This window comes from Herpailurus yagouaroundi, unplaced genomic scaffold, assembly GCF_014898765.1.
Source record: "Herpailurus yagouaroundi ecotype Mexico unplaced genomic scaffold, PumYag 162, whole genome shotgun sequence".
NCBI lineage: Eukaryota > Metazoa > Chordata > Mammalia > Carnivora > Felidae > Herpailurus > Herpailurus yagouaroundi.
Window position 1 is genome coordinate 48,824,516 of NW_024412403.1, and position 16,763 is coordinate 48,841,278.

Sequence of the window (16,763 nt, forward strand, 5' to 3'; positions counted from 1 at the left end):
CTTTCCACACCTTCAATCCTAAAGCAAGGAAAGCTCAGGAGTTGGCAAACCATAGAGAAATTAAAATAAGCTGTTACAGCCTATCTAACCATTTAAAAGAACAATGATCAAAGAGGAAGAAAAACCTTTCCTTGGACATTCTTCTCACCAATTGCACAGGGTAAATTTTCCTAAAGGAATTAATTTTGCGAACCCAATCCAAATGAACATTTCAGGGAAATGCTCTACTTCAGACTCCCCATGTTAGGAGTTTAGGGCCAGGGTTTTCAAACTGTATTAACATAAGAGCCACTCCTGAGGTGATTCAAGACCATTTTGGTGCCAGGAAAATCAAAACAGGAACAAAGCTATTTGTATTCATAGAAGCTGCAACCAGGGAAGCACAGTTTTCGGATTTCCATATGGAATTCAGCATATGAATGCAGTTCTTTAAAAGCACTGGTAACTGGGGGTACCTGGTTGGCCGGCTCAGTCAGTGGAGCATGTAACTCTCCATCTAGGGGTTCTGGGCACCTGGGTGGCTCAGTAGGCTAAGTGTCCGACTTCAGCTCAGGTCATTATCTCACAGTTCGTGAGTTTAAGCCGTGTCGGGCTCTGGGCTGACCACTCTGAGCTCGGAGTCTACGGCCTGCTTTGGATTATGTGTCTCCCTTTCTCTCTCTCTCTCAAAAAATAAACATACATACATAAAATCTTAAAAGAAAAAAGAAAAAAAAAAAAAAAGGACTGCCCACTAAAAAATATGAAAAATCACATTTACCTGAGCATACAGTGCATAGCCTTCAGCACACCTTGGGAATTTCTTTATAACCTCTTCAAAACCTTTCATAGCTGCTTGGATTTGTGAAGAATTGTTTCCTGTATATGCCTGGCGATACTGTGGAAATAAATCAAAAGAGGCCTGTCAAATCAAGAACTCAAAAACTCATGGAATTTAACATATTACAAAAGTCACACAAAAATCACAAAATTATTTCCAGAAAAGCAGGTGATTTGCTAACCTAATTTGCTGCATCTAAAAGGGTTGCAAGAAACTATCTCTGGATATATCTCCATTTGCTATGTACAACTATGACTTCATTGCCATTATACAATTTCAAGATGTTTAATAATCTAGAAGAAGGCATACTAACGTGTAAGTTACCACTGCATATAAAAGAGGGCTTTTAGAAGTCCAGTACGCTCTCCATTTTGTAAATGGTGGCTTCTAAATATAATTTATTATCACCTTACTACAGGTGTTATAAAGCTTCATCTAGTAACATTTTTCATCCATAATATAAATGTGCTTGTGACCCAATTTCTTTAAGAAAAACTCTTTTAGGACTCAGACTATAAGGGCTAACTGGAAGTACCTCATTTCACTAGAAATGGACTTATTTTACCTGATTTTTAGCTTCATGTTTCTGAGTATTAACAGCTTTACAAAGGTGAGATGAGAAAGCAGTTACGTGGTATGACTGAAGAGTACTTCCTCAAAATGCTTTTGTTTTTTGTGCTAGTTTATGGTAGAAAAGTAAGAAGAACGGTGCTGTTTAGGGGAGGATGAAATCAGGGACAAACATCTATCAAGGTAAACTCAAAACATCCAGAGAAATATAGGAGCAAAACCTCAATTAGCAACTATACTTCCATTTCCCTAAACCAACAGTTTTTCTCTCGTAGTCTTCCTTTGGCAGAAAAATAGGTGATGGTTTTGTAGACAATGAAACACTTATTTTTGTTAACAATGGGAAATAAAAATGATGTTTAGGAAAATACAAAAGAAAGTAGAACTCACCAATGCAAAACATTTCTGAGCTTGTGCCAGGGCTGACTCAGGTCTTAATCTAATACATTCATCGAAATCTGCCACTGCTTCCTCAACTTGATCAAGCAATATTTTCAGCTAAGGAAGAAAAAAACAATTATCTATACAGTGTCTCTTACCACAATTTAGCATAATGCTAAGCATGTAGTATTCAGTACAAAATTACTTTCTAGAAACCATGAACTAGAAAATCCTATCATTTAAAGGAAAGATTCTAAAAACTAGTGTCCAGTTTTTTCAAAAACACTAAATACTATTAAACCCACCATTTTTGTACTGCAGGTTTGGTCACTCTTAAGCAAGAAACCTGTTCTCCTAGAAGACTAAAACATCCCTACTTTCAAATTTCAAACATATCAGACAAGAGTAATTACCTTTCAAATTAATCTTAAGACACTACCAGTAAGGATCAAAATGTCAAGAATTTTAAGAGATTATCTTAACATCTCTTAACAGCCTTCAGATAGAAGTATTAGGTAAAATTTTCCTACAGTAGAAAGAACTTCAGCTTTTCTGTTGTATGGAAATGTAGCCTATACATTCCACCCTAATGTAGTCCAAGAAGCCATCCATGTTAAACGGGTTATAAAGACATGTTTTCCCCAGATAAGGCTGGAATTGGAAATGATTTCCTTCACTATGTATTTTTACTAAAAACCAAGTTTTTACTAAAAAACCAAATACTATAAAACTCCATTCAGAAGAGATTTTTTTTTGTACTGTTTGGATAGTTTAGGACGCTATTACCTTACAGCAAGCCCACAGAAATCATCCTGTTGATTCTAGCATTAACCTAAAATATTCAATAAATGCTTTTAATGTTTTACTCACTGAAAACCTAAAAGCCAGAAATACGTGAAAAACAAACGCAAACCGGCAAGCCAGTAATTGTAGCCTTCTGTTTCTTTTTTTATAAAGGACAAATATTCAAGACAGGACTACATAAACACCCACCCAGACTGTGAAATACTTTGATACTTTGTTCACGCTATCAGAAGTGACACAAGAAAACTTTTGACAACCTTCTCAAAACTAGTATCCTATTCCTTAGTACAAAGGTCAGAACTCTTGATAAGAAAAGTACCTGTCCTCGGTGGTGATAAACGTCTGCATTCTGAGGATCAATGTCAGCAGCCATGTTAAAATCCTGAGTAGACAGCAAAGGCTGCTGCTGTTGCATGTACATGCTGCCTCTTTTGATGAGAGCATTTGCACGAAGCTACATAACCAAAATGAGAAAAGGTTCATTGTTACTGTTTATTCCAATTTAGTTTTTCTAAAGTAACAGCTTTATTCAAGTATAACTCACACACCATAAAGCTCATCCTTTAAAAGTATACAAGTCTTTTTTTTTTTTCTTTTGAGAGAGAGAAAGAGAACACCACATTTTGACATTTTGAGTGAATCTTTGTACAGGGTGTATCATAAGCATCATTACTACTTGCCATTAAAACAAAAAGTTATGGTCATGAAGGAAGAAATAGGTTTCTTCTCCAAAAAAATTTTTTTGAGGTAAAAGTACATGTAAATTTTCTTTCGATGAAATAAGAACACCCCCACAATTTTAACAAAAACAGAACATATTTGTGATCACTAGGAAATAAAAATAAAGATCATATTGTTAGTGTATCTTCAATTTGAAAACCTCATTTTAAAAGGAACTTTTTTTTTTTTTTTAATATAATTTATTGTCAAATTGGCTAACATACAGTGTGTAAAGCGTGCTCTTGGTTTTTGGTGTAGATTCCCGTGGTTCATCGCTTACACACAACACCCAGTGCTCATCCCAACAAGTGTCCTCCTCAATGCCCATCACCCATTTTCCCCTCTCCCCCACCCTCCCATCCACCCTCTGTTCTCTGTATTTAAGAGTCTCTTATGGTTTGCCTCCTTCCCTCTCTGTAACTATTTTTTTCCCCTTCCCTTCCCCCATGGTCTTCTGTTAAGTTTCTCAAGATCCACATATGAGTGAAAACATAGTATCTTTTTCTGACTGACTTATTTCACTCAGCATAATACCTTCCAGTTCCACCCATGTTGCTGCAAATGGCATGATTTCATTCTTGCTCATTGCCAAATAGTATTCCATTGTATATATAAACCACATCTTCTTTATCCATTCATCAGTTGATGGACATTTAGGCCCTTTCCATAATTTGGCTATTGTTCAAAGCACTGCTATAAACATTGGGGTACATGTGCCCCTATGAATCAGCACTCCTGTATTCCCTGGGTAAATTCCTAGTAGTGCTATTGCTGGGTCGTAGGGTAGTTCTAAAAGGAACTTTTAATAATACTTAGTTGTAATTATTTTTGTTTATAAGAAGTTAAGATACTTTGTTAAAAATTCTTGAAAATAACTTTTATATTCCACAAAATACATGAATGAATTATCTGGAGGTGAAAAGACAGAATTCACTTAATTCACTGAGCAAACAGGCCGAACAAATGTAACAAACTAGTAAGAAATTTTAGTTAATTGGTAGCTAAGCTTTGTCTTGTTAACACTGAGTAGAAGACTCATATAATTCAACAGGTCCCCCTAAATCTTAATTATGAAAATAATTATGTACACATAAGAATACCTGGAAGATAAAAAGCTGTTCCAACTGCACAACTACAAAAACTTTTGGTATATTTCAATATATCTCTATATCATATTTTTAGAACCTATTTTTTAATTCATGTAACAAAAATCTTTCAGATTAAATGTGTTTATTTTATTGAATGCATTTTATAATCTTGTATTCCCTATTGTATTTTTATTTACAGTATTACCTATAGCACTGCTATATCACCCTTACCCCTATCCAAATATAGTCTAATACAGTAAGCAGTGGCTATAACGGGAAGCTCAAGTTACCAGATGCCATAGAAAAAAGAAAAAAAAATCCTTTCCTAGCTAAAGATAAACATCACTCATATTTATGTTTCAGTTTCACCATACTGACCCAATCATCATTAGGGGTAGTTCCTTCCAAAATAAAAACAGCCTTTTGGAGAATAGCAACTAAAATTTGAAAATTTGGGAAAACCTGTAAGTCCCTTTTTTTAATCAATTTTTACACACACACACACACATTTTTAAATGTACCTTCACATTAGCTTCTTTCAAACTGATGACCTTATCTAAATCTGGTTTGGCCGCATTGGCATTGCCAATAAGCAGGTAGAAGGTGGCTCGTAGTAATAATGCTTCTGCCATGTATTTGCCTTGAGCATCTATTTCTTTTGAGCATTCACTTATGATTTTATCGTAGTTTTCTTCTTCCATATACTGTTTGGCCCTTAGATATCCAGAACTGAAAATAAACATGAACATAGGAAATTATTTACTAAGGAAGGATCAAATACTGAAACTTCAACATTTCGTATGCTAGAGTTAATCAACTATCCACTTCCCCTTAACATTCCAGTATAGGACTGGAATGGGGTGGTGTGGTGGTGGAGGAATAACTGATTAGGATTTCTGATGCAGACTGGGATTTTTCTCGCTGTCCTGGAGACTAGGAAAAAAAGGTAAACAGCAGAGTCAACAGCAGAAACCGAGGGTTACTGCCCAGGCTTCGACATTTATATATGTTAAAGGATGAGCTAATGACTGACTGATCTGCATCATGGATAAGGATCCAGTCTTATTCACCTTCACACCTGTGGCATACTGATGTCACTCAACAGTTATTTTATGCCTAACAGAAAGAACAGAGAATTAGGAGATAATTAAGTTTAGGTCACATAAGCCAAGGGAAGACATGTGACCTGATCTCTGCTTGGTAGAGAACACTCTGGCTATGTTGTAGAAAATGCACTGTCAAGGAGCAATACTGGAGGCAGAGAATTATCTGAAGGACTCTCACCCAGAAGTTGTGTTGTTTACAAAACAGACCTAGAATGAATAGGTGGAAATATCAAAGAAGCAAATTTAAGGGAAGATTCTTCTATTAAGTAGGACTTTAAAAAAAAATCACCGTTCCCTAAATTTTTAAAATACAGTGACATCAGTATTCTTCTAAGATGACTAGCTGACCTTTAAGGGGTCTTACAAATATAGGTCTCTGTAAGTTAAAATACATTTCTCATTTCCTTCATTATATATCCTGAGTAGAGAAAACTGGCAAGTAACTTATCAGTCAAAATCTTGTGACTCTGCTAACTTCTCCTATAATTACATGGTAATATTCCCTGCACTCTAACTTCACTGCAATTTTTCTAGCAAGGAATGTTCCCTAACCCGAAGAGGAAATTATTGGCATGGTCTTCAACATTTACTTCTGTACTACAATTTTCTGAAAAGACTGTGTATCAACTACAATTATACATGGTATCCTCCCTTAAAAGGTGGCCAACATTGGTTGAAAAATTAGGGACATACAAATCAAAAGCAATGTTTCCTCAAACTTTCCAATATTCCATGGACACAAAATTATGCTCTGCTACTAGAACAAATATTCCCTTTTCTTCCCAACTCATTAAAAAATGTCATGTTGGTAATAATATTATACCTTCTCTTAGAAAGGAGAGCTAACCTTAACAGCAAAACACAATACTGATAAATATAAATGGATGAGCAGACTAGGTGACTTCTATACATACATGACTTGATCCTCAGTTGTAAACACAGCATCTTGTACTTTGGTTTCAGTTTTCTACAGAAACAGACACAAGAAGCCCAAAGAATGGCTAGGCAAGCAGGAAAAACTTGGAAGAAAGTCACTCTATGGGGCACTCCTAAGCATCTCACAGTTATAAATTATAAACTTCCCTGCACTAAAACATCTGTATGTTGAGCTACATGATAATTTTCAAGTTAGTGCCCCTATTCAAATACAGTCAACTATTCGACTCACTGGGAATCCTCTTGAGAGTCTCATGTGGTACTACGTAGACACTACAGTTGATAAACTTACTTTTCTTTAACTTCTGAGGCCTCTCCTTCCTTGTCTTTATCTTCATCAGACTTCTCTCCTTTAAGCATGGGCTGAGAAATTATATCATCCGTGAAAGAACTGAAGTAAGATTTGATAAACTGTGGAGATGGCATCAGAGGTTCACGATTCTGAAATTCAATCACATTTAAATATTTCAAAATGAGAAAACACCGACCAAAGAAGCAGGTACATTTGTACAATACTGAGAATGACTGCTGTAAAAACTAGGATCTCATTCTCAAATAACTGAAGAATATCAGACTGCAAACCACAGGACAAGAGACAGTGGAACTGGTAAAGCTACTCATCCCAGTTGTTCAAAGCAGGTTTTAAATGACACCTCTCCTCTCCAAAGATGTAAAATATCCAGACCTCCTAGGACTACATGTTAAAGTCCAAGAAAGTGAAATCTCAAACACAGGAGGCAAATAACTGCCGAGTTAAAAATTATTTCCTGGGGCACCTGGCTGGCTCAGCTGGCAGAGCATGCAACTCTTGGGGGTGGTAAGTTTGAGTCCCACCTTGGGTATAGACATTACTTAAAAATGAATTTTTAAAAAATGTAATAAAAAAGAAAAATTATCTCCTTCTGGTCTCTGTTCTAGATCAGCATCTTAATTTACCACTCAAGACCACATCTTACACAGGTGCTATAATGTTAAGTCCATTTACCATGGGCTTTCATCTGACCTCCAGCTGTACTGCATCTGAAGATCTCCATTACAATAAATGCCACTGAAAGTCTGAATGAAATCACATTTCTTGTTTTAATTACTTTTTGGCATGGCAACGTGATTCACCATTATAGAATTATTTCCTTTTAGTCCAATTAGGATAAAATCTTCAAGAGGGTACAGGGAATAACATAACCATAGGGCCCTTATATTTTGGATCCTTTATCTTGAAAATCTAACCCAAAGATTTTTAAGTTGAAATACGGTATTTTAAATTGTATGCATAATAAATACCATTCCTGTTTTTTTGGTAGATTCAATGCCTTTGTATTTGAAGAAGGACAAAAAGGAATTTGGCTTTTTTCTTTATTAAGTTTATTTATTCTGAGAGAGCGAGTGAGAGAGAGAGAGAAGACAGAGCAAGCACAAGCAGGGGAGGGCAGAGAGAGGGAGAGAGAATCTTAAACAGGCTCAATCCCACTAGCCATGAGATCATGACCTGAACTGAAAGCAGGAGTTGGAGGCTTAACCTACTGAGCCACCCCAGCACCCCAAGGGAATTTGGCTTTGTAAGTAAATTATCTAATCTAGAATAGATGAGATTGGGAAAGAAGACAAAGGAAATCTTAGGGAAAGCCCTATTTTTATGGGAGAAATTCAATGTCTTCATTTAGGATTATACAGGTTAATACTGTAAATCAATTGGTCACCGATCAAATGACAAGTATGCTTAACTTCAGTATTTCACTAAAGATTGTATAGGACTATATAGTGGCAGTCATTTGCCACTTTAAATAGCAGTTGCTGAAGACCGACTAAATCATTACTTTCAGTTTACTATTTCAGCTTAGAAAAGGTATCTTCCTGCCTTCCACACAGAATTACACGTTTAAAATAAATACAATGGAAGTGATGGACTTAAGTAACAAAGGAATAAGATACAAGTTCCAGCTGTGCCACTAATTAGCCATGTGACCCTGCACATGTCACTTTCAGTTTTCTTATCTGTAAAATGGCAACAAATATACTTGCCTTATTTTTCTCATAGGGCTGTTGTAGAAATAAAAACAATAACATGAAAAGTATTTTGTGATTTACAAAGGTAGCATATGAACAGTGGAGAGGCTCCTGGCTGTCTCAGTCACAAGAGCATACGACTCTTGATCTCGGGGTTGTGAGTTCAAGCTCCATAATGGGTGTAAAGATTACTTAAATAAAAACTTCAAAGAAAATATAAGTGGAAACTAATTTGGAACCTATGTAAATGTGGGTTATCTTGTATTTTCTGAGCACCCTGAAGACCAACCAATATAATCACTCCACAATAACATTATAAATATACACAAGGAAATTAGGCTCCCTCAAGGTTGTGAGACTATTAAATGATATTTTACAGTACTGTGAGGAATCCCAGTTCTAGGAAATGCTCAAGGCGAAAAAAAGCACAGTTTAAAGAGACCGAGAACAACTACAGCTATACTCCTCTCCAAGATTCACAACATATCCTAGCACATGAAAGTCCTGCAGTGAAGAAACCCATTTTAACTGTTTAACTCAGCTAATATTCAGGGGTGTAAAATTTAAAAAACACACAGCTTATTAAAATCAACTTAAGGGAAACATTATTCTTAAAGAAAAAAGGAACAATTGCCTTGCTATTACTGAAGTTTAGCAGAAATTTTCCAGTGACAGATATTTAGTGATGCCTGTGGTAATCCCATGACACTACTTCTATCCCTCATGACACTTCCCCACATCATGCCTTTTTTACTTATTGATGGTCTCTCTCACTAAACTGTAATTCTGTAAGGGCAAGGACCATTTATTTCTAAAATGGCCACCATGGAGTTTTGTTCAATAAGGCTTCTTGAATTAAATTATCTGTTACAGACTGCTTAAAACCAATGCCAATTTATACAGTATACGCTTAAAAATATACCTTTAATGATATAGACAGGGCCTGGCAAATTGTTTCTATAAAAGACCAGATAGTAAGTATTTTAGGCTTTACAGGCCATGCAGTCCCTGTCACAACCACCTCACTCTGCTGTTTTAGCTTAAAAGCAGCCAAAAATGATGGCTGAGTGCTGTGTTCCAATAAAATTTTATACAAACAGGTGGCAGACTGGATGCGGTCCATAGGCTTTGTTTGGCAACCTCTAATACAGATGAATTCTTTCAGTATTCTCCAGATACAATATTGCATATAGCCTACATTCTTCTTTTAAAAAGATAAGCCACAAAAGCCCAGTATTACAGAAAAAGTGTAACACAGATCTAATTTCAGTTGTTACCACTGCCATCATGCCCAAGTTCAAGCAGTGTAAATTAAAATGACTCCTCACAATGTATATCCCCTCTATTAACCAACTTAGATTTACCTTATATTTTTCTTTGGCTTTCTCTTTTCCAAGAAGTTTAAGAACTTTATCAGCTAACAACATGCTTTGTTGATTTTGGAACCCTTCTAGTATACACACAGCAGTGACATCTAGAGATGATGGAAAAAACAAAAGTATAAAATTATTGCAAAGATGATTAGCAGCATCAAATGGGCACCATGTACCACAGAAAGCCAAACCAAATTGATGGCCTGATGTAGCTATCAATTCCATTTCCAATAATTTGCTTCTCAACACTTTAGTTTTATATACTCTACAACTCAAACTTGAAACTCAGAAATTCATTCCACTTCTCTGGTTATTCACTTTTCTCACCTGTGAAATCCAAGGAACTATCCTGTATGGTTTGTGATGTTTCTTACCACCCTCACATTCTACATAGTAATTAAATGAAGAATCCAGGAAGACTCCCTTGTGCCCAGCACCTAAAGGCCTTATCAATGTAATGTGGCTTTCTCATGTCTGATTCTTTTTACAGACCTCACAAGTTATTCCTTGTGTCCAAAGCCATCTTGCTAGGGAGCTCTCAATTAAATCTGCTTCAAAATACCATTTTCATCTGGTTATGCCACAGCTCAAGATAAAGTGGTTTGAAATTTAAAAGATCAGTGGTTCCTGAACCTCTCAACCTTTTAGAGTATTCAAGCATTGGCTGTTCCCACTCTTTCTGAATTCAGTTTCTCAGGAACTCCAAATCTTTGCTCCTCCAAACAAGTCAATCTGTTCATATGTTCCCCGGATAACCTGGCTAATGCCAAAGTCAGTATCTTTTTCCCATCTCAGTCCACCTATCTAAAATCCACTTAATCAGCTTTCTGCCAATTATTAACTGGTAATAACTTCAAGGGCTGGCTCAAAACTCAGAATTCTCTTTTTCCAAAGCAACAGTCCTTCTACCCATCACCAAAATACACACCACCACAAAACCTCAAATTTTTCTAAAATGGTCTCTAAACCACTCACTTGGTAATCCAGACTTTTAAAAATAAAATGGATTTTTCCTTTTAAATAATGTTATTTTAAAAAGTAATTATGGCTAAATCTGATTATTGATGCTTTTAAAGCAGATTTAGCTTGTAGGAATCACTTTGGTTTAGCTCCACGTCACCCACAAAAATGTACGTTAAAATAAGCCAGTAGCCTATATTCTAATTGGAGTTTTAGAAGCAGATATGGCCAATTAGAGGCTGCAGAATATTTACTTACAGAATTTATCAGAATGGCAAATTCACCTGATGCTTTGCACCAAATACATAATTTCCAATTGGGTATAAAATAATGTTTGAAAATACCAAGCACAAAAATACAAATGTTTTCTTTAATGACTCATCTGAAAATTATTTCATGTTTATATAGGACATTAACTGAAAATATGTAGAATCTTAGCAACACTATCACTTACTAAAACCTCTTGTCTGATTTCTTTATCATGGAATTACACTGATGCTCATTAATTGCCAAGTTAAAAATGTATGGTATATAAACTTCAAATCTTAATACTAATTTAGTCCCATAATTGAGAACAGAAACAATACTCAAGTATCAGAAATCTCAATTTAAATTAGAAAACAAATTCTCAGCTGGGGAAGAATCTAACTTTTAAATACAAGTGATTTCTCTACTTCATATAAACTTACCAATGACTACAAAGCCTTATATAATTTTCATATGTAAACACAAAAATACCCTCACCTTCTAAACATTCCTTCTTATTGTCTAGCTTCTCGTGGGCTTTTGCACGTCTAAAGAGAGCTTTCACATATTTGGGATTAAGTTCAACAGCCTTTGTACAATCTTGTGCCACCTCTTTCCATTTTTGCTGTAATTGAAAGTATTAAAAAAAGTCACACTAAAGGAATCGCTGTTCAACAGAAATTACTTTTTGAAACTTAACAGGCTGAGTGTTAAGTCTCAACACACAAAAATATTCCCAATACATAAAAAGAGTTAAGATCCACAATATATTACAACAGCTCTGTAAATACCTGTAAATAAAGAAAAGCAACCTGATTTTCAAAAACAGGCAAAGGACATACTTAGGCCATCTTTCTACCACCAAATCTACCAACCTACCTGCATCTCTGTGCTCCTATCATCTCCTTCCCTCCTGTTAAAACTGAGGAAGCACCCCTCTTCATCAAAGGCCAATCCTCCACTTGTGAACTGGATCCATACGCTCTCCACTTCAAAGACTTTACTTTGTTAGCTATTTCACCTCTACATCAATCTACATCTCTACTGAATCATTCCCATGAGCATATAAAGAAAAAGAAAACGAAAAAAAAAAAAACACTTACTCTAGTTATTTTCCATCTTTTAAAAACCCTCCTTTGAGTCCATAATTCCCTGCAGCTACTACCCCATTTCTTGGTTCCTCTTTATTGCCAAACCTCCAAAGAACTGCCGCTCTAATTGATTTCTACCTACTTCACTGGCTGCTCCTTCTCAATTCCCTTTGCTAAATTCTTCCCCTCCACCTGAGTCCTCAAGGTCTCATCTCTTCTCTCACCCTAGGTGACCACATCTAACATCCTGGCATTATATAAAATAGAAAATTAGATGACTCCCAAAAGAGACATTTCTCAATTCAACTTCTACGTAGCTGTCTCACTCCTTCCCCATTCCACTATTATTTACATTCCTGCTTTTCTTCACCCTTCATATCCAATATAACAGCAACTTGTTGGTCTCAGCTTACTTCATGTTTCACATAGGCTGCCTCAGCAACATCCTTACTTGGTGTCCCCATCTCCACTCTTGCCTCCCTACAATATATTCTTGACAGAACATTGAAAGCAATTTTAGAGAATGTCCCTGCCTTACTTAAAACCCTTAAATATTTCCATTACACTCAGAATCAAATTCAAACTCCTTACCGCTGTAGACCTTGTCTCATCTGCCCTCTGCTGCCTCTCCAATTGCATCTCTCTATACTCCAGGATCCTTTATAATTCTTTAATCACACCAAACTCTTTCCTGCCTCAGAGCAATTATACACACCGTTTCCTCTATTTGTAACACTGTCTCCTCTACTGTTTTATGCACCAATCCCATCTCTAGTCATTTTTTTTATTACTGAATCATGTTAATTATTTAAAGCATTTGTGAAAATGTCATTTAAATAGTTCATTGTTTAGCTATTCTTGAGTTCTATGCATAATGATTTGCTTTTATAGACCCAGCTTGTACCATAGCAACCTTCCGTATAGGAAGGTAGTAATATCTGGTTGAACAAAAAAATGCGGAGACTACAAATGCCCAATAACCGCAGAAAAGAATAGTGAACTTCAGCAACATTTCTAAAAGTGCAAATTAAAACAATGAGAGAAAAAATGGCAAATAATATTAAGACTGATAATATAGTCAGCGAGAGTAATGGAAAACAAGCATGCTCATATTGTTAGGAATAGGTGCTGATGCTGTCTCTTTAGATTTCCATTTCTAGAATTTTATCCTCCCGAAAGTATGCAAAAAAATACTTAATGAAAATATTTACTCAAATACTGAATGCAATAGGTAAAACAGGAAACAACCCAAATGTTCATCACTAGATGTTCTCCAGTATACAACCATGTAACAGCTACTACATATACCATTTCAGAAAGAATAAAACAAATCTGCATGTGCTAAGAAAAGCTGCACAAGATATAGTGGCAATTAAAGAATGTCACAAACAATTCTGTGTAATAAGTTTGGTCTCCCCGCATGCTACTATTAATATTTATGGAAACAAAAAATTGAAAAAAATAGCCTCAAACTGTTGAGAAGGATGGGGTTACCAGAAACTCCACTGTAGTTTCCTGTATTGTCTAATTGTACAGAACCTGATATATATAACCTTAGATTATATTTTTAACCAGCAAAACTCAAATCTGTTCTTAAAAAAGTTATGTAATTAAAAGGTATGAAAACAAAAAGCCTGTAATTTCAAAACTTCAAAAAACTTATTAGGTTTATTTGAGTGGTACTAACTGAAACATTATGCAAATAAAGAAAACAAAAAGAACAGGAAAAAAAAAAAAAACCCTAAGATACATACCAACTGTTCAAAGGCAGCAGCTCTGTTTTGATAAAATGTGGAAAGGTCAGCATTCTTCTCTATAGGGCACAAACTGATCGCCTCAGTATAGCACTGAATAGCTTGTTCATATTTTCCTGCTTTAAAATATTTGTTGCCTTTGTTCTTGGCTGCTTGCGCTCTATCAAGAGAGTTCTGAAATGAGAAGAAAGAACACTTATCAATACTCAGGAATAGATTAAGATCAGAGACTAAACAGTGATAAACTCACAGAAGAAAAATGGGTATGTAGAATAGCTGTTTACGATGTAAGTCACTTCATATAAATATCTTCATGGGATAAAGTCTCAGTCGTAGGATTGCTAAGCCAAAGGTTTATGTATTTTTAATTTCAAAAAAACTGCTGTAGGGGCGCCTGGGTGGCGCAGTCGGTTAAGCGTCCAACTTCAGCCAGGTCACGATCTCGCGGTCCGTGAGTTCGAGCCCCGCGTCAGGCTCTGGGCTGATGGCTCAGAGCCTGGAGCCTGTTTCCGATTCTGTGCCTCCCTCTCTCTCTGCCCCTCCCCCGTTCATGCTCTGTCTCTCTCTGTCCCCAAAATAAATAAACGTTAAAAAAAAAAACAAAAAACAAAAAAAACAAAAACTGCTGTAGTACTTTATATTTAAAATCCACTTTCCTGCCATTCCTGCCAGCAAGAGTTGTGATAGCTAATTTTTGCCAACCTAATGGGTTATCAGTCAGAAGTGACTACCAGTTAGGATGCATTTGACAATGTCTGGAGAAATTTCTGATGGTCACAACTGCAGGGGGTAGGTTTGGGTAGCTGCTACTGTTACCTAGCGGGTAGACATCAGGGATGCTGTTGACATTCTGCAATGCACAGGACAGCCCCCCAACACAAAGAATTATCAAATCCAAAATGTCAATAGTGCCAAGTTCATCGAAAAACCATGGTGTAAAGTAATACTCCAATATTATTTTGATTTACATTTTCCTCTATTAATGAATCTGAAAATCTTTTCATGTTTATTGGCCATGAGGCTTTTTTATTCTGAAAACCACTTATTCATGTGTGTTGCTATTTTTCTGTTGGGCTGTTTGTCAATAGTATAGAATAGATACTAGACACACTTTGTCATCTTCATTATAATTGTTATCCCAAATCTGTTGTTTGCTCATCAATAAATTTTCTGTACTCTTGTCTTAGTCTCAGAGTCTTCCTAGAGGACCCAACTTACATACTGTGTACAATAAGAAGAGTTCGTAGGTAATACCCACTGAGGACAGTTGTGAATACTTCAGTCAACATTTGGGAAGCGTTCTGGAGACAATTCCAGTTATCCAGATTCTAGCTGCTAAGTCCAAGAGCTTTGTGGCATGTCTTTACCCAAAACTTATTGTTTGTCAGCATCATCCAACTTTATTTTTTAATTTTTTTATGTTTATTTTTAAGAGAGAGAGACAGAGCGCAAATGGGGGAGGGGCAGAGAGAGAGAGGGGCACACAGAATCCGAAGCAGGCTCCAGGTTCTGAGCTGCCAGCACAGAGCCCGACATGGGGTTCAAACCCACAAACCGTGAGATCATGACTTGAACTGAAGTTGGACACTCAACCGACTGAGCCACCAGGCGCCCCAGCATCATCCAACTTTAACAAATATGTGATTATGAAAGAATACATAATGTCTGCAACAGGTAAGCACTGACAAAACAAAAGCAGAAGTAGCTGCCCTCACAAATAACTTACAGGAGTCGTGAAAGCCAAGTTGCTTATGGACCAGGGCATCTCACTCCTAAACAGAAAAGTGAAACACCAACCTTTTTTTGAATGTGCTCTTTTTCCCCCTTACTCTTGCTTCATTTTTCTTTGCTGCTTTCCCCCCACTATTTACCTTTTGTTTCCCTTCTCCTTTAATCCAAGTACTACTCTAATTATTTTAAAAATTTTTTTTTCAACGTTTATTTATTTTTTTTGGGACAGAGAGAGACAGAGCATGAACGGGGGAGGGGCAGAGAGAGAGGGAGGCACAGAATCGGAAACAGGCTCCAGGCTCTGAGCCATCAGCCCAGAGCCTGACGCGGGGCTCGAACTCACGGACCGCGAGATCGTGACCTGGCTGAAGTCGAACGCTTAACCGACTGCGCCACCCAGGCGCCCCTCTAATTATTTTTTAAAAGTATAGTGTGCAAAGATTTGTTGGAAACTCCTTTTATCTAAGTTCAGAATATTAAACAGCTAGTTTAAGCCAGCTAGTGTCAATAAGGAACATATTTTAAAACTAGGATGTAGGAGACCCAAATAAACCACAAATAAATTAAAAGATGAATATAAAATCTTCCATTTGTCAAAAGCCTCAATCATCTTCCAAACGCTTTGACAGTGAAAATCTTTAGCACAAAATATCCATAATAGACAATCAGGAATCTCTTATATATCTATAGACTATAGGAGGGTAACTATCAAGTTATTGCTGGAAAAGTGCATTTGAAGCAGCCCCTACAGTCCTCCCACTCCATTGAGAGGAGAAGTGAGCCTGGACTAGGGCTGTCATCCAGAAGGAGTGAGGATCCCCTACACCCAAGAGGTAAGTGATAGGCATACCTTGGCTGTCTTACAAGAGACCAAACTGCTGAGAACTGCTACCATAGAAAAAAATTTAATACCCTAAGAGAGAGGCACCCAACTCAAATAGAAAAACTAGTATTTGAGAAAACAGGATAAATCAGGCAAACTGAAACTTTAACATCAGAGGAATAAGAGGCTATCACAGTCATTTTAAAAGGAGTCTGCTTTGAAAGAATACTAATTAGACATCTTGAAAATTAAAAAGGATTATTTTAATCAACTCAACAGACAGTCTGGGATTGGGGTGCCTGGGTGGCTCTGTCGGTTAAGCATATGACGTTGGCTCAGGTCATGATCTCACATTT

General features: G+C 36.5%; 2 protein-coding genes across 2 annotated transcripts in view; one reads left to right on the forward strand and one right to left on the reverse strand.

The window, feature by feature from the left end:
- LNP1 (leukemia NUP98 fusion partner 1) overlaps window positions 1-16,763 on the forward strand; it is a 78,851-nt gene that overhangs the window by 13,314 nt on the left and 48,774 nt on the right. The gene's annotated exons all lie outside the window — the stretch shown is intronic.
- TOMM70 (translocase of outer mitochondrial membrane 70) overlaps window positions 1-16,763 on the reverse strand; it is a 32,518-nt gene that overhangs the window by 4,687 nt on the left and 11,068 nt on the right. The window contains exons 2-9 of the mRNA XM_040484310.1: window positions 13,854-14,027; window positions 11,507-11,633; window positions 9,794-9,903; window positions 6,718-6,866; window positions 4,905-5,112; window positions 2,895-3,029; window positions 1,781-1,888; window positions 761-877 (exon numbers count right to left, since the gene is read on the reverse strand). Coding sequence (XP_040340244.1) covers window positions 761-877; window positions 1,781-1,888; window positions 2,895-3,029; window positions 4,905-5,112; window positions 6,718-6,866; window positions 9,794-9,903; window positions 11,507-11,633; window positions 13,854-14,027 — 1,128 coding nt within the window. The remainder of the gene's footprint in view (window positions 1-760; window positions 878-1,780; window positions 1,889-2,894; window positions 3,030-4,904; window positions 5,113-6,717; window positions 6,867-9,793; window positions 9,904-11,506; window positions 11,634-13,853; window positions 14,028-16,763) is intronic.